The sequence below is a fragment of the Harpia harpyja genome, chromosome 5 (genome assembly GCF_026419915.1).
Source record: "Harpia harpyja isolate bHarHar1 chromosome 5, bHarHar1 primary haplotype, whole genome shotgun sequence".
Classification (NCBI taxonomy): Eukaryota; Metazoa; Chordata; class Aves; order Accipitriformes; family Accipitridae; genus Harpia; species Harpia harpyja.
The window spans coordinates 73,604,628-73,621,917 of record NC_068944.1 but is presented as its reverse complement, the minus strand read 5'-3'; the positions used below and the strand labels follow the sequence as shown (position 1 = coordinate 73,621,917).

General features: G+C 39.7%; 1 protein-coding gene across 1 annotated transcript in view; it reads left to right on the top strand.

Annotated features, from left to right (window-relative positions):
- The window catches only part of FAM135B (family with sequence similarity 135 member B), a 212,262-nt gene that overhangs the window by 48,132 nt on the left and 146,840 nt on the right, over positions 1–17,290 (top strand). Inside the window, exon 2 of the mRNA XM_052788410.1 lies at positions 13,861–13,956. Within this exon, the coding sequence (XP_052644370.1) occupies positions 13,880–13,956 (77 nt within the window). The 5' untranslated portion in view covers positions 13,861–13,879. The remainder of the gene's footprint in view (positions 1–13,860; positions 13,957–17,290) is intronic.

Below are 17,290 nucleotides of genomic sequence, written 5' to 3'. Positions count from 1 at the left end.
GACTTCAGGGTGGAAAAGCCATGTATCTGGGAGAATTCCTCCATAATTTCCAAATTTGCAATATTTTGTACTGGGAAGAGTTCCCTTGTGATGGTTTCCTAGAATCTTTTCCCATGTTATGTCTATTTGAGTATAAATATTTGTATGGGAAGTGTTGGAGTTTCTACAAAGTTACAGTATTTAGTGTGTTCACAGTCTGGTTCTGGCTGCCAATTGAAATTGCGTGTCTGCATTATCTAAAACAACAAAAAAGTAAATAGAGCTCTGAGATAACTAGCTGTAAGCCATGGCAAACTAGTAAAAGCAGTCATCACTACTATATTGTAAATAGTCCAGTACCCAAAACACACTTACTACTGCTATATGGCAGTGATCAAGAACAACAATGAAACATTCCTTAGTTTTTGTAAGTATTTCTGCAGTACGGCATACAGTGTCTCTGTGGACACAGAGCTTTGACAAAGGAGGTTAAAAAAAACAAACAACAAAAAAACAGGCAAAAAAGTTACCCCTCCTTTATTTTGCTTGTCAGGAACTATAGTCTGACAATGAATTAGGAAGGATGGTTGAGTGGATATAAGAGGGAGAACTTCATCACAGTGTTTTGAAGATGTGATGTCTGTACAGCTTTGTCCTCACAAAGTCTCCAGATTTCTGTACCTGATGGGGTTTCTCACATGAATGACCATATGAAATTTGTTCTACCAACTACATTCTTTCCCCAACTTTCTTCTGTGACTTGCTAGAGATGGGATACTGAGTGAAGAGGAACCAAGTATGGTTTTGCTATGTATGTTTCTGTATTGCCTTCATTCTCCAATGACTGTTACTGGAACTACTGCCCATAATTTGTATATTTTTCAATAGTGTTGCTGTTGTAATGAAAAGATTATAAAGTGTTTGATGTCATTCCTCTCTGCCTCAGCTTTTGGAGTGATCATGAGGATAAAACTCTGCTGCTTCCAGCTTCCAGCTTTGCTAATGGCATCTTCTGACAGGATTGTCCTATGCATAGTCTTGTCTGTGAAAGAGGAGTTAGGAGAGAGGTTAGACACTTACCTAGACCAAGAAAATCCTGAAGAAGCCTTCAACACTTTGCTTATAAGGCACTTAGTTATTGACAGAAGGACATAACGGGCCTTTCCGTTAGTTGTAAAGATGATCAACTCCCACAAAAGGCCCCAATGGATCCAAAATCAAATTCCTTCCATCACTTCATTATTAACCCCACTGAAGACCCTGAAGGAAGACACTGCTCATAAGGTTCCAGGACTTGGTCTGTGCTTACAATGGCAGAATAACAGCTCTGGTCTCTGGGACTAGCCAGCCACAAGTGCAGTTAAACTCCTTTAGAAACCAGCGTGGCCTCAGAAGCCCCATTTGAAAGGGCAAAGTTTCTCTGTTGCCAGCGCTTCAGCAGGTGATTCTCTCCTGGGTGTAGAGCTATTATGAACACAGTTCTGTCTGGTTGTAGCAAGAAGCATCTCCTGCTGCCATCTGCTTAGACCTTACAAACTGAGGGCTATGTCTAAATAGCGGTCTCTATAACTTCAGGCTATGGCTACCCTGCTTGCCTTAAACCAGCCTGTTTGGGCTCTGGTGCCGGTGTAAATTGTGGCAGTAAGTAGTTCATTACAGGCTGCAAAAAGACTGCGGAAAGAGGGTGTTTTCCTGCTGTGCATACTGTGCTGCTACCACCAGACTGTTGTCTGCATCAGAAATGTGCTGTTTATTGCTGGTTTATGTACATCTGCAGCATGCCATGGACATCGAGTCTGCTCACGCTTAATCATTGCTCGGAAAGCAGAATTTCAAGGGACAAGGAGGTGGTGTGGTAGGATGGTGGTACTGGTGCCTCAGAAGCTGCCTTTCTAGAAAGCTCCCTGTCTGTGTTGCCCAATTTTGCTTGGCTGGAAGTATTTGGGCACAAGCAAAGAGGATTTCATAGCCTCAAGCTGGTTATCTTTATCTTGTCAGCATATCTCTTTCCTCTTCAGGCACTGTTTGCTTTGCAACTCAAGTAAATGCATTAAGGACAACAACCCATTAAAGTGCATTAAGGAAACAACTCAAGTAAGTGTGTTAAGGACAACACCAAAGCCAACACTTAGATGCTATGGAGAATCAGTAATTTGCACCATGTAATGGGTTACCAGTCCCCCAGCTCTCTGGAGGGATATCCAACTCCCTGTCCAAGTGAACCTCAAGGCTCAACATCCATCCCACAAGCCCTTACTCATTTGTGAAGGGTCGTTATCTCCATGAGATGACCAAGCAGCATGCTCACAGCGTGACAGGTTTGTCAGGCAAAGCTTGAGGGACAGCTGTTCTGAGGCTGGAATAAGAGCCAAGGCCTCCAGGAAAAATTACAGCCCTTCTGTGAGGCAAACTTTCTAGCTGTGCAAAGCAATCCTTCTCGTGAAGTTTACGAAGATGCTGGCCTGAATTTGTGAAAGAACTGTTTTTCCTGTTGCTTTGATAGACTCTGCTAGCCTCGTTTTATTCAGCAGCTGTACCTCAGGCCCTGTTCTGTTGGCTCCATGTCTAGCAGTGGCTCACTTGGCCCTTTTTTTTTTTGTCACAAATCAAGCAATGCCATGACAAATAAATCAGCCTTTTCCTCTGTTTGTAAACCACTTAGTTTAGCTCTTGCTCTACAGCAAAACCTGGTGCAGTTATTTATATCAACATGGCCCCAAGCACTTAAAACAAGTCAACATTCTGATTATGGCTCTGCATATTTTATTGCCTATATTTAAATCATGCTGCTCTAAACCGGCACCTGTTCCTCCATTACCGCATTCCAGTTTAATAGTTACTGGCTGTCCAAAGAGCCATCATGATGGAAAATGGTCTACAGATTCTTTACTTTCTGTACTAGTCAATGCCCCTTGAAATAAACATTTGTTTCAAAGTTTGTGTGCAATTTGTTAAATATTTTACTGCTGAGGATGGTTTTAAAAAATGGGGGTTTTAATTGTTTATTTTTTGGGGGGGGGGAGCCTGAAAGTAAAATGCCATGTTATATTAATTTCAGTATTGCAGATATTCCCTCTTCCAGTAGTACCAAGACCCTAGTTCTGCTGATGCTGCTCTGACCATCTCTCTCTGTCAAGTTGTCTCGCCAACATCCTTATCTTCTTCCCGCACTGTCCCAGCCTGTATTTTTGGTGATAATAATCGAACCCACAACTGCTTGCCAAGCTTTCAATGCTCTGAGCTCTCATCTTGCCCAGTGTGTGAGAGTATGATGCTGCTTGCTGTGCTGTTCTCTTTTGGCCCAGCACTGCAAACACACAATTCAACACCTCCTTACCAGCATCAATAGCTTCGCTGATTCCACATGAAACCTTAACGCAGCTGCTGATTATGTTTACTTTGTTAGCAATTTCAGAGAATTTTATTAAATAAAAAAGGCTGTGTTAAGAGCTTTTAGCTTGCTCAAAACTTGGATCAAGCAATCAAGACATCAGAGAACCTGACTTGCTAAATATGCACATATTTTCTTGAATCAGCAGAGTCCTCTCTTTTTTCTTAGGATCCCTTGTCTCCCTTATAACACAGCTTCTTAAATCTGAAAAAGGGAAGAAACTCTTCTAAAAAGTCCAGATTCATTCCCAGAACTTGTCTGTCCTCAACACTGCAAGAGACAGACGTGGTTTTGTAAATCAGTGTCTGATCATAACATGACACACGTGCATTAAGTAAGGAGAGAATGCAGACTCCACAGCCAACCTTAACTTTGGCATTTCCTATCTTCTAAGTGCTGAACGCCTTTCAATCCAGTGATACTCTGACTGTTGATTCCAGCTAGATGTCTACATCTGTATCATGAAAGGCAAAATATTTTAGGGCAAAAAAAAGGCAAAATGTTGTATCGTTGAGTATTTGCTTGTTTCTTTCCTTTAGCCTTTTTAAACACATATAAGGCAATAGTATCTATTGAGACACACACATTCTGCCTCTCCCACCCCTTTCATGTGTGATTCTGAAGACACACTCAAAATCCTGTTTAAATGTGCAATTTTGCTATGAATGACATTCATCTAACTAGATGTGGACTTGGCTCATATGTCTACACCTGAGCAAGTTGCCTTCAGATCCCTTGGTAGTCAGCACAAAAGTGGGTGTCAATGGTCACAGGAATCTTCATTACAGTGTGACTCTAAACACCTCACACATATGAAGGCATTTCTAGTTAGTGAGATGAATCTCATGGGCAAGTGTCTGTGCTTCAAATTTTTCACAAATAAGGATAATCAGTGCGATTAATATAAACTATATGCTTACTTAGAGTATCCTGAGAACATCTGAAGGAGACTATAACTTGTCCAAGTGAAACTCTGTAGTGAGTTTGATCAGGCAAAATGCAATCTAAGCATTTAAAATCTGAGAAGGACAGCTGAGTTTACAGCACAGTTAGACAGTACCATGAAATTTTTCATGACCAGAAATGGAAATACAGTCAGAACAATGCCAAAAAACATATAAACCATTAGCCTTTCACTGTCTTAGCTGTCACTAGTTAGTAGCATCATGGTGACGTTCAAGTCCCTCTGTTATATACTTGGATTCTTTGGTGATGTCTCTATTGATGTGACAGTTTGTCTTCAAAAGCAGATAGCTCCTTTACTTGTGCATCAGGCAGCCACATGGCTCTTGCAAGAGGATGCATCCCATCCATCTTCTTATATGTCCTCTCCAGCCCTACAGCACCTGATGCTGGAACTTTTCCAAGGAGGATCTCGTCAACTTGCTGTCACGTCCAGATGTGGCCTATTCAGAAGACAGATAGAATTGATCTTTAGGTGTTGCTAAAGATTTGAATGAGGTCAAACATCCTGATATACTCCCAAGGACTTAGTATAGACATATGTCCATGGAGTTTGGAGATCAGTCAGGTATGAACTTGAGTAGAACGTAAAAAAAAAAAAAATATTGTGGGGCTTTTTTATGAGTACAGGAAAATAATATATGGTCCGTGTCCTAAAGGGCTCTAATTTCCTGTACAAAACCAACAAAAAAGCCCAGATTGAGAAGAATATAGCTCCTTTTTTTGGTGAGGGGAGCACAGTCACATGTGAGAACGATAGATAATTCTGTCTGAGTGTCCTAAATAGACTTCAGATGACTGTAGCAGGGAACCATCTGGAGACGTGAGCCGAGTAACAACCGGACACCGATACGGTTAAAGTTGTTCTCCCTTTATTGCCCAAATAGCGTGCTTATATACCTTGTCAAGCTAAACATCAGCTGTCCACGCGCCAAAAGCTAAAATATAATTGGTTATACTATCTCCGTCCACGCGCATAAACATAGGACACAATTGGTTATACTAACTCTGTACACACGCCTAAACATAGGACACAATTGGTTATACTACCTAAAACATGCGAAACTTGTCTCAGCCTAATTGGTTAAGATAAACTGCCGAATTGAGGTTCTTCGTGCCAAGTTCCCTTTATCTTGGAATGTGCACCTGTGTTCTTCTAATTGGCATCTTTCTATTTTTTGTCTTCTTGTTTATTCTGTTCAAGGCCTTCTAAAGGCGTCTGGAATGCTTTTGCGACCGTTAGCTAAATATGTGTCCGCAAGAGATGACTTGCTGCTTTTTGATGCAATTTGTGTTTCTAAGACTGACAGTGGGAATATCAGAAAAAAAGATTCAGGTGAACCGTGGGAATAAGACACAAAAACTGCTGAAGACTGAAGATGATGGTGTTCTCAGGAGTCTGGAGTTTTAGCTCACAGTTGTGCATAAAATTTTAAAACTTCTTTTTCTTTGCAAGGTCATAAAGAATAAATAAAAGTTGGGGAAGGAAGAAGTAGGGAAGGTGTGAAGAAGAGAGGATTATGTAGCAGTGGGAAGCTAGTCCACGTGAAAGTCTGTATTATCTCCTTTTTCCTTCTGTTTTGCTCTCCCTCCTCTTCTGTCTGAATTTTCCCTGCTGTTACATTTTGTGCACAATACCAACAACAGGTTATTATTAACTGGTGTAAGCAGATAGTGATGTGTGCTGAGCTGAACTCAGAACTGGTGTCCTGACAGGCACGTGCTAACAGAGGACAAATCGAGGTTGCTCTTCATTTTTTTTTTTTTTTGAGTGATCTGACCTAAATTTGCACAGCTGTGTTCACATTTAATCCTGCCTAATAGCTCAAAGGCTTTATATCTCATAAGAGCAGCCTACTGGCACCTGACATTTATTCTGGCCCTCGTTCAGTTCTTCCCTACAAATCCTCTGACACAACCTGGTATATTTGTTTTTTTCCCTAGTAGATTTATTCCTCCATCTAAATACCCTTGAAATGACCAGTCTATGAAGGGCATAATCTAGACCATTGCTTCTCAGCCTTCTTGGATTTGGTGACCTCTGCAAATTCTCCAGTGTGGATTGGTCCCACAAACAGAATGTGAGAGGAATTGAAGTTGTTGATTTGTTTTCCTAAGTGAATTTCTTCGGATCCAATAGGTACACTGCTTTCACCCATGACTATGTGTACCATATATTTGAAGCTATTACCTAGAGTGAAGGTTCTCAACTGTGAGGTGTAAGTGGTTTTACTCATAATGCTAATTTTGTTGCTGGAGGTTGAATGGGTATCTACCCCTAGTGAACTAGGTATCACTGGTACTTTGTGAATTCCAGTTGTGCTGGCAAAAGAGAAAGCACAGTGGAGTTTGTAAGTGTAAAAAAAATTACATAAAATAAACCAAGTCCTTTCTTATTTGCTCCACTCTGAATACTCTTTGAGTTATGAGTAATTTTTTAAAGGATCATTTATTATTTGTCTTCTGTTTCTCTAACTCATAACATTTTGGCGGTAGCAATCAAGGAACCTTGGGAAAAAGTGATTCATGGTGTTGTACTCTTTATGAACATATGTCTAATGCATTTGACAATTTTGTGGATATTGATTTTCTTGGGAATATTAAACAGCAAACCTTTTTTTTTTAATATTGGAAGATTATTATCAGGGCTTGAATCCAAATTGAGTTAGCTCATTAGACTATAATAAACAAATTAGTCTTTAACCTTTTGAACTAGGCTAAATGCTTATGCAGTGGAAAAACCCCACGTTTAATAGATATGATTGAATAAGACTAAGTGTCTTGCATTTTTTTTTACCTGTATCACAAGTCTTTACTTTGGCTTGCATATTGAAGAAAAAATTCAAAGGATTACAACAGACTGGAAATGTAAAAACCTTAGGAAAAATAGCTGCACGGGATTATTGCTATCTTGTGCTGTGATACTAGCTCATTCTGTGAACTGTACTGGGTAATGTCAGGTGGTTGTAAAGATTGGAGATCTTACAAAGTAATCCCTGATACTTCCATGACTAGACAGAGCATTAGAAGGTTTCTCACAGCTAAGAATAACACGATTTCTGAAGAAGACCTGAGACTGAAGTCTTAAATGGTAATACATATTAAAACAGAAAAATCACAAACAAGAAGTGACCTGAAAGCTGTGGATTTTGTAAGTGCATTTAGGAAATAAACTAACAAGCCTTCTGGCTGACTTCTAAATCATAGAATCATTTAGGTTAGAAAAGACCTTTAAGATCATCAAGTCCAACCATAATTGTGTATGTGCATCTTTTATGCAAATTTTATTGCATATATTTCTTGCTTTCAACTTCATTACATACTGTTGAGCGAGGCCAAATATTGAGTGAGATGATATCTGTTTTCCCCTGAGTGCAGACATTTTGATTTATCAATCTGTTGAAATTCTTGTACTTGAATATGAGAAACTGGATACTAGGCAGAGCTTTTCGTTACTGTTAAAGCCATGGCAAAAGGTGAGTCTTGAGGGATCGCATACTTCCGTGGTTTTCCATGACTCAGGATAAATGTTCTAGCTTGTTGACTGTGTTATAATAAGACGAAAGCTCTAATTAAACAAGTCAAAGGGACATAAACCCATACTTGAATCATTTTGCTGAAGTAAACCCATAATCTTTGGTGGTTTCCTCAGGGTTGACACGTCTCAGGAAAAAGGAAGTTTCTTAATAATTCAAGTAAGAAGTTTCTTAATAATTCAGGTAAGAAGTCTCTTAATAATTCAAGTAAAAAGTTTATATTCCACTAATTCTTTAGCCTCAGCAGTGCTGGGAAAAAAAAACAAAACTCGTTTAGGAAAAGAAGAGGTATTCTGAATAAAATTCAATGCCACCTCTACCCTAGAATAGTCTAAAAATATATTACTCATGGGAGATTCAGGTTCTAGGCCCTGTTATGTCAACAATTTGTACTGAGAATGGCTAAAATATAAAATATTGTAACTACTTATTTAATAGTTTTGCTAAAGAAGCCTTGTCATTTCTGTGTATCTTTAATGTTGTATTTAGATTGGCTCCTTTTAAAAGTGTAAAGGAGATTTCTTGCCATCACCCAAAAATCTTAGAAGAGAATTACTGGCTTGATTAGTTTTAACAAAATGAGGTGTTAACTTTTGAAATCATTGTTTTGTTGAAGACCTCACCTCTCCCATTCTACTGATGTGCTGGCAGAAAAAAATGGCAGGTTCTTTAAATTGGAGAACGGTTAATGACAGTGTTGTAGTGAAACGACTTACTGACATCTGTGACTGCTTTGACTCAAGCAATTAATATATGCTCAGAAAAGGCTATTGAGATGCAATCACCGCCATAAGAACTGGAATCCAATTCAGCTGCATGAAGGTGAACATTGGAGCAATTTAATAATAAAGAAAAACAAACAAACAAAAAAGAGACTTGGTATAATCAGTGCAGTTCTCTTAATTCTTTAGTCTCAGAGCATTTTTGTGTGTGTGTTTATCATCCTCCTTCTACTGTGTTCCTCTGTTCCTTACTTAGAATTTTACAGTGGGTGAAGGCATTTGTGGAGAGAAGAATAAGGTTATCTCACTGTGACTTTATTCTAGACACTTAATCAAGAAATTCTTAATGAATAAAGAAATAAACAAATAAAAATGCCCAGCTTGCAACAAACTCCAGCTTCTGAAGAAATTCACAAGAAAATAAAAGATGCTTTAAAGCAGTGAGGACAGTGGTGCTGTACTGGAGATAGTACATGCTGTGTTTCCTGAGAGGAAGCTTTATTCTCCTACATGAGTGTTTCTAGGTTTATGAGTCATTGCCCTTTATCACACGGTTTTGTCCTTTTGTCCTTGGTGTTTTGTGGTTTAGGTTTTTTTTCCTGGCGTCTATGATGGAGATGGACAAGAATGGTGAAAGCACTAAAAAAATGTCTTGGTTTATTTTTCACTCAGATATAATTGCACAAATGATAGAAAGTTCATGGACTGTCTGAGTATGCAGTGTCCTCTCCTTATTTCCACCTTGCTCTGTCCCCATCTCACTTTCCTCTACTCCCTTTGGTTGGGTTGATGCTGATTGCTATCTCAGCAGGGAATTGTCAGACTTGTTTTTAGCTTCAGGGTGTTTAACAGTTGTGTGTGTGGTACCTAACCAACTAATCACCTGCTGTCAGAGGGCTCAGTCAGTTGACTGTATCTCTAAAATGTCATTAGCACAAAAACTGTGAGTTGAAAAGATTGCAGAGAGCAATGGAAGATAAAGATGAATAAAGTTATCTCGGTTTGACCAGTATCATATGTTGAACAGTCTCCAAACCAGAAGGTATCTCCACTGACAACAATGGAGACGTGGGGAGTAAAATCAAGCCTTCCTTTAAAAATGCAAGTGAGATAGTCTCCAATCTTTAAACATATATATTTTCATAGAGCTTTATTTGTATGAAGGATTCTGATTTTCAGTTAGTGTCTCTTTGCTACAAGTAGAATGACAATTGAAAGTGACTGTCTCTTGTGAGGACACCAACTCTGGTTGGAAGGACAAACTGTCAAAGTGGTGACCTGACTGATAACAGCGGTGCATGCAGGACAGCACGGAACAACCAGCGGCAATGGCAGCACCTTATGAAGCAATCATAAGTGCTTTGGAGTGATGAGAATGACCATGGGGACTGCTTTTACAGAAGCATATGACCAAAACAGTTCCCATGTTGCTTTAGTAGCTTTACATTGATATTTACTAGTGCTGTCTTCAGTTGTCTTCTGGAAAATACCAAGAGTTTGACTTAAACCCAGACATTTTAGAAAAAACAATGTGCTAAAGCCCTCCCAAGAATCACCTCTCTATTTTTCTTTAAACTGCTTATTAGATAAATTGATGATACTTCAGTGCTGGCAATATTCCCTACTGTGTTTACAATGCTGATGTAATGGCATCCTTCACTTCAGTATTATTTTTACCGACTACACCTCTATTTATAAACTAAGGTTGTCCCACATAGTGATCAGTGAATAAGGGGTGGTCAGAGGTCCTTTACAAGCCCTGGTTCCTTTAAGCAGGCACCTGGTACAGCAGAGAAAACTTAGTGCATCATTTTAAGCACCTGTGTTTTCTTGATCCAGGGGTGCCCACAGCTGTTTTGTCAAATTTCATAGCTTCTTTCATTAAAGCATGATGCCCATGTGTTATGGGTTTGTGTGGTGGGGTTTTTTGGTAGCAGGGGAGGGGCCGCAGGGGTGGCTCCTGTGAGAAGCTGCTAGAAGCTTCCCCAGCTCCAAGTCAGACCCACCTCTGGCCAAGGTTGAGCCCATCAGTGATGGTGGTAACACCTGTGGGAGAACAGATTTAAGAGGGGAAACCTGCAGGAGGGGAGGAGACTGGAATGTGAGAGAAACCTCTCTGCAAATACTGAGGTCAGTGAGGGAGGAAGGAGAGGAGGAGATGCCCCCACAGCCCGTGGGGAGATGGCAGGCTGTCCCCCCCCAGCCCATGGAGGGGAGCGGGGGAGCAGATGCCCACCTGCAGCCCGGGGAGAGAGGAGCCCACGCCGGAGCAGGGGGATGGATGCCCCCCAAGATGGCCGCCGCTCCCTGGGGAAGCCCGCCCTGGAGCAGGCTGTGACTGAAGGACTGCAGCCCATGGGAAGGACTCATGTTGGAGAATTTCATGGAGGACTGTCTCCTGTGGGAGGGACCCCATGCTGGAGCAGGGGACGAGTGAGGAGTCCTCCCCCTGAGGAGGAAGGAGTGGCAGAGACAACGTGTGAGAAACTGACTGCAACCCCCATCTCCCGTCCCCCTGTGCCACCGGGTGGAGGAGGGAGAGAGAACCAGGAGTGGAGTTGAGCCGGGAAGGAGGGAGGGGTGCGGGGGAAGGTGTTCTAATGTTTGGTTTTACTTCCTAATATCCTTGGTTTGATTTGATTGGTAGTAAATTAAATTGATTTTGTGTTTTCCCCAAGTTGAGTCTTTTTTTTTGCCTGTGACCATAAGTGGTGAGTGATCCCTCCCTGTCCTTGTCTTGACCCACAAGACTTTCTTTATATTTTTTCCTCATCCCACCATGGCCAGGGGGGTGGGGAGTGAGTGAGTGGCTATGTGGTGCTTTGTTACCAGCTGGGCTTAAACCATGACACCATGTCTCTGAGCAGGTTTTCTTTGAACCTTACTAATTGCCATGATGATGAAGTGCACCAGAGGCCACTTTTAGTACTTGCCAGGTGTTCCCTGAAATACCAGGCCCTGCTGCTGGGGCTTAGTCCGTATAGCCATCTGATGTAGATTTATGTGCTCTGATCCTCTGGTGTGCCAGTAGGGTGGGTAGAAGTCCAACCTGGTATAGTAGCTATTTACTCTTTCATTCTGGTGATCAGTGAGGGAAATACAGTTACAGAAACAGGTATAAAGCATGCAAAATAAAATGTAAATACAGTGAAGACCTGTGTGTGTATTTCCAAGTATTTAATTTTTCATTTACCCTAGCTAACCTTAGCTTCATGTAATTCTTTCTGTCTTTGACAATATTGGCGCTGGTCTGGACTGGCTGGCCATCCATTCACACCTCTCCTCTTGAAACTGGTGTCTTCAAAAGCATGGAGTTTTCTTTGATCCTGAGCTTTTTGTCTAGGGAAATATGCCTCAGCACAACATGCAGATTTATCCAGAGGCAGTTCTTCCAATTAGCACTCTCCTCAAGGCTAAATACCTTGTCAGAGTATTGCTTTGTGGTATTGTGTGGTTTTCTCTTGGCTTCCCACACAGAGTCTGCTTTGCTTTGATACTGTACACTCAGACAAGACTATCAAACATATAACTAGGTGGATGTGTGATATACACACCTTATAAACAGTATACAACTCCTTAGGCTGTGCAGAAAGGCAAAAGGAGAAAGGATTAGTCCCATTCCTGTTGAAATGGTGGGGAAAGAAAAAAAAGAATAGTAGTTTGTCAAGTAATAGCGTTTGAGTTTAGCACCACTGCTCCTAAGTCATGGCCTGACATGACCTAATGTAGAGTTCCTTACCTTGGAAGTATATCAGCTGGGTAGCTTAGCAATTGTCCTTCTTTTCTTTCTCACAGTTGTATGTGATATATGTAATATATGTCTATATCTTATGTCCTATTCTTGTCATTCCAAAGTCAACATCTGAAATGTTAGTTTTTGAGAAGGGTGAATGAAAAATCAACAACCTTTTAACTCTGGAAAGAGCTTTTTGAAAAATGGTAGTGCTTGAGAGGATAGCCAGAAAGAAAACATAGTTTAAAATGATCAGTGTAATAAGCCAGTCAGTTGGAAAATTACTAATAAGGAGTGAGCACTAACACTTATCAGAAAGCTACAGCCTAATGTTTATCTGAGGACTTCATGTATCAAACTGCTCTTCATTCCTGCCTCCCTGGAGGAAATGGTCAAATCTTTGAGTGCCATGGAAATTACTGGTTAGCACATATGGAGAAATTCTTCACTTTGCAGTCTGAGTTAGGTGTGCCCTTAAAGACCCATTATGTCTCAGGGGAATTATTAATAGCCTTGACATGGGTCTTCCTCATAGATTGTACTTAGCTACTGTCAAATAGCTACCAAAATGATGCTTATGAATGTGTTAAATCTGATCTCTAGCTTCGCAATGAAGTTATAGACAGTTTCCAGACAGCTTGCAGATTGCCAGAAATAGACTTGCGAGGAGAAAAGGGTAAATAGAAAATTCAGAATCTGTCCTAAAGCTGTAAAAGCCCTTGGCTTGCCTCTGCTACAATTAGGGAAATGTTAAGGGTTTACACTGGTGTATTAAATAGAGCTGGTTTGGAAACTTAATTTCTCAAAGCTTCCTTGAGTAAGGTATGACCTCCTGAGGTCCCTTCCAACCTGAATTATTCTACGATTCATTGAATGTGTGAGATATTATCTGTAAATGTCTGTAATGCTTCCAAATCTTTATCTGGCTGTTGTGGTCTATTAGGTGCTTTGATTGTCAGCATTTTCCTTAGAAGAATCTCTTCCGTGATTAATCTTTAAATTATTCATATTCCCTCAGAAGCTTCCCTTCCAGCTTTAGTTAAGTCATAGGAGGGGTCAAAAGCAAGAGAATTCTGAATTCTGCTCTCGTCTGTCTAGGGTTTTTGTCTTTTTGGCCTGTGCTTTTACAGAAATGAACTGTGCTGACCCTGGATATCTGCCATTTGGTAAAACAGGAAGAAAAAAATCGATTTCCCATACAAGAGTAGCAAGAGAGTTAATTAAAATTTGCTTTGAGATTCTTGCACATAATATGTTATTTACTTTTTGCTTCTTATACTTTCCATAATATTATCATTCTGTCCTCAGGCTTAATTAGACTTTTTACCTCTCTTAATTAATGCTTTGATCTGGCTTTTAGTGCGTCTTCCTGAAGATGGAGCCCAATGATGTTACTGGAAAGATTCCAGCTGATTTCAGTCAATTTCAACTTTGCATGAACCCCAAGATGCTGAATAAAATATAGTAATCCATTCATGGATTTGTTAAGTAAAATACTTCAAATGTTTATAATGCCTGTGTATATGTGTTGTTTAGGTGATGACCTGAAAAAATCATGTCTGAGGTCCAGGGAACGGTCGAGTTTTCTGTGGAGCTACACAAATTCCATAATGTGGACCTCTTCCAGAGAGGGTGAGTTGATGTTTCCATTAATTTGCAGCTGGTAACAGAGGAGTAGTTTACAGAAAAGAGTTAAACTGCAAAACAGGTTCTTTTCTGCCAAATGCAGTTATATTTCATGCAATCTCCAGGGCAGGGAAGGATGTCATTGGGCTTTCATTGCTGTCAAGGAAGATCAATGTACATTACTTTCACTATAAAGTCAGACAGACTGACTTGTTTTTGTAATACAATGTTGTAATGCTCCAAATTATTTTAAGCATCTGTTCAGATATAAGTACAATAGCTGCTTTAAATGCTTCTGGACTGGTTTTTAGCCTCTGTGCTAAATGATAGCTGCATTGAACTATAATGAAAACATGTTCATTTTAGGGTCATAAATCTAACGACTGTATTCTTTTAATGAAATTTAGCTGAATCTCACCATTTCAGAAGGGAAAATGAATATTCATGTTTGTCTAAAGCTCTAGTTCTGGTGGCCGTATTGTTTTTTCATGTCCCTGTAAGTTAAAAAAACATGTACAACTTCTAGTTTACTTGAACTTTTGCCCCTATTCTTTTGTAACACTTCTCCTGATAATTTTTATAACAAACTGGTGGCTGGGATTGGAGAAGCCTGACCAAGTGTGAGTTGTTACTGCTTGCGTGTTGGACCCCACAGGTGTTTTTCAGTGTGGAAAAGATAAAATAAAGAAACACTTTCTAAGGAGACAAGAAGACGCAGATAGGTTAAAAGAATGTACTTCATGGACAACAGTCGGTCTAGCAGAATATTATTTTCTTTCTTCTATGAAGACTGATGTATACAGAAAACTAGATATTCTCTTTCAAGCCTTAGCTTGGCACAGGGGTGGTTCACAGCTGATTTGTCCATCTTGAGCACCAGTTCCTGCAAGAAAACCATGGAATTGTTGCAGGTATTGGGATAGATTAGGTAGAGCTGTTTCCAGCTGTATACAGGCTTTTTGTTATTTGTTTTTACTGTGATGAACTATGTGGAAAAGATGCTGTGAACGAGAATGAAGGAAACATAGCTCTATTTTGTTTTAACAGCTGGCATCTGTCATTCTGTTCATGTCTCCAAGCGAATATCCACCAACTTCATGTTAGAAAGCATTCTGACTATACCAAGTACTTGTGTTATATCAAAAAGAAAAATCCTCTGTGCTTGACGTGTTTGGTTTATCCGAGTTGTGAAAAAAGTCTCCTGTGTATTCTGGTCCTTATGACCTTAGAAGACAGTCCTAGCTATAGATTTTTTTCTTGGCTTCTGGTGATCAGTGACTTTGATTTTCCTCACATTTGAAAATCCACACCCATCTGTGGGTTCAGTGACTTTTTTGGACCTAGACAGTAAGATGTTCAGAGGTTAGCCAGGAATCTTCCCACTCCTCATGTTACTGTGTGACAAGCTGCCTGTTTTTGTCATATTCGTCTGCTTTTGCATTCAATAATTTCCGTAAAATGCTTTCTTTGGCTTTGACAGCCAGATCAAATCCCTGGTGTGGGGGTAAACCTAGCACTAACACAGATAATATATTCTGCTGTCACACTAATGAGTTCCTAATTACCCTTGCTTTTTTCCCCACTGGTGCTTACCTTGCTTTACTGATTAATATTCCAAACACATGGTACTATAGGTTATACTGCATTAATTTGTTTACAGTAATTTTTCTTTCTATGTATCCTGCATAGTATTACATTTGCTTTCCTTCCATAGTTTTAACCTTTGCATTTCCAACAAAATCCTGTATTGTGTTTCTCATTTGCCAATCAGTATCCTCTGGCTGGCTTTATATAGTCAGCCACTCCTATCACTGTAGCATGACAGTGTGAAGAAAAAGAGTGGATGAGCTTGCCAAATTTCATTTTAACTTGGGCACACTTTTTATTTTTTTCCCCTACTGCCATTGTTGATATTTACTATAGACACCTGGGATATCTTGGATTGACATACGGTCTCTCAGATGAGAGGGTGGTAGAAGTAATAATGATGGGAATTTCCTATTTAACTAGTGTTTTTCTTCTTTGAGTGCCTTGTAAATTGAGTCAATATCATTCTGTCTTGCTGAAGGCCAGAATGGTGATTTATGAAACGCTGTCCATCAGGATAGCAGCAGAGCTGAAATGAATCTTAATTTCTGTGGGAACCCAACATACTGTGTTTTTTAACAAAAGCAAGAACAACAATGAAAAGTATTAGTAATAATTTGTCACCTACTTTTAATACTTTGGTACAAAACCAAAATAAAAAACCATAGTCAAAAACCTGATTATGCATCTCCACAGACACATAACAGTCCTGCTACTGTATGCCTAACTGACATAAGGTTGAAATTCCTGGGTTGGAACCGTGTAACTGTGCATAAATAAGGATGGTATTTGCTAAAACACTTAGTCTTGGCTAACTGTCCTTCTAAACACAGTACCTTTAGGGAGAGTGTGGCTGGGCCAACAGTGAGCCCTTTGGAGAAGAGCACTCCATGCATAAAGGAATGAATAAATCAACAAGATTTAGCAAGAGAATCCAGAGAGAATCAGCCCTTCTGGAGCCGTTAGGTGATGGTTAATAATCAAACTTGATTAAGGACATGATCTGCTGGCCATAAGCCACAGAGTCAAAGTGCTTTAAGATGTTAGGCCTTCAGTAATGGTCCTGTTCTATTTTTGATTGCACTGGAAGCTATATTGAATTCTGTATGCACACACAGCCAGTTGCCACCTCTCTCTCTCCACAAGAAATGGAAGCTCCTTAATCTATATCTGAATTACACCTTGTGATATTTGAATCATGTTTCTTAACCTGTATGAATGGTTAATATTGAAAAGAGTCTCTGATACAAAAGTAATGAGGTTTTTTTTTTTCTTTGCAAATATTTGTTATGGTTATATGTTTCTGGCATATATAACAGAACAGTCATCAGTAAATTATGTGTTGCAGGTAGTTTACTTTGGTCAGCTGGTGTTAAATTTATCTTCTTCTGAAGCACAAACATAACAGTGTCAGTATTTATAGACATCAAAGGTTAAAGGTTGTAGGTGCTGCTATAGGGGAAGAAAGAACCTTTTCTTTGGTCAAACCAAAGGATTTGCAATGCTGTTTGATGCCAGAGTTCTAAAGGTTAGGTAATAAGTAATGAAATTTCTGGATGAAAAAAACATTTTTAATTTTTCCATCCTTAATTCTTTCCATCATGTGCTGCTTAATAACTGGTGACAGATATTTTCTCTAGTGAAATTAGCTAACTCATTCTGATTTTTCCTTAATAGAGTAGGAAATAAAATTATCCCTGACTGCCAGAGATCAATTAATTGATTTGTCTGTTTCTGTCAGAAGCAATCCTTC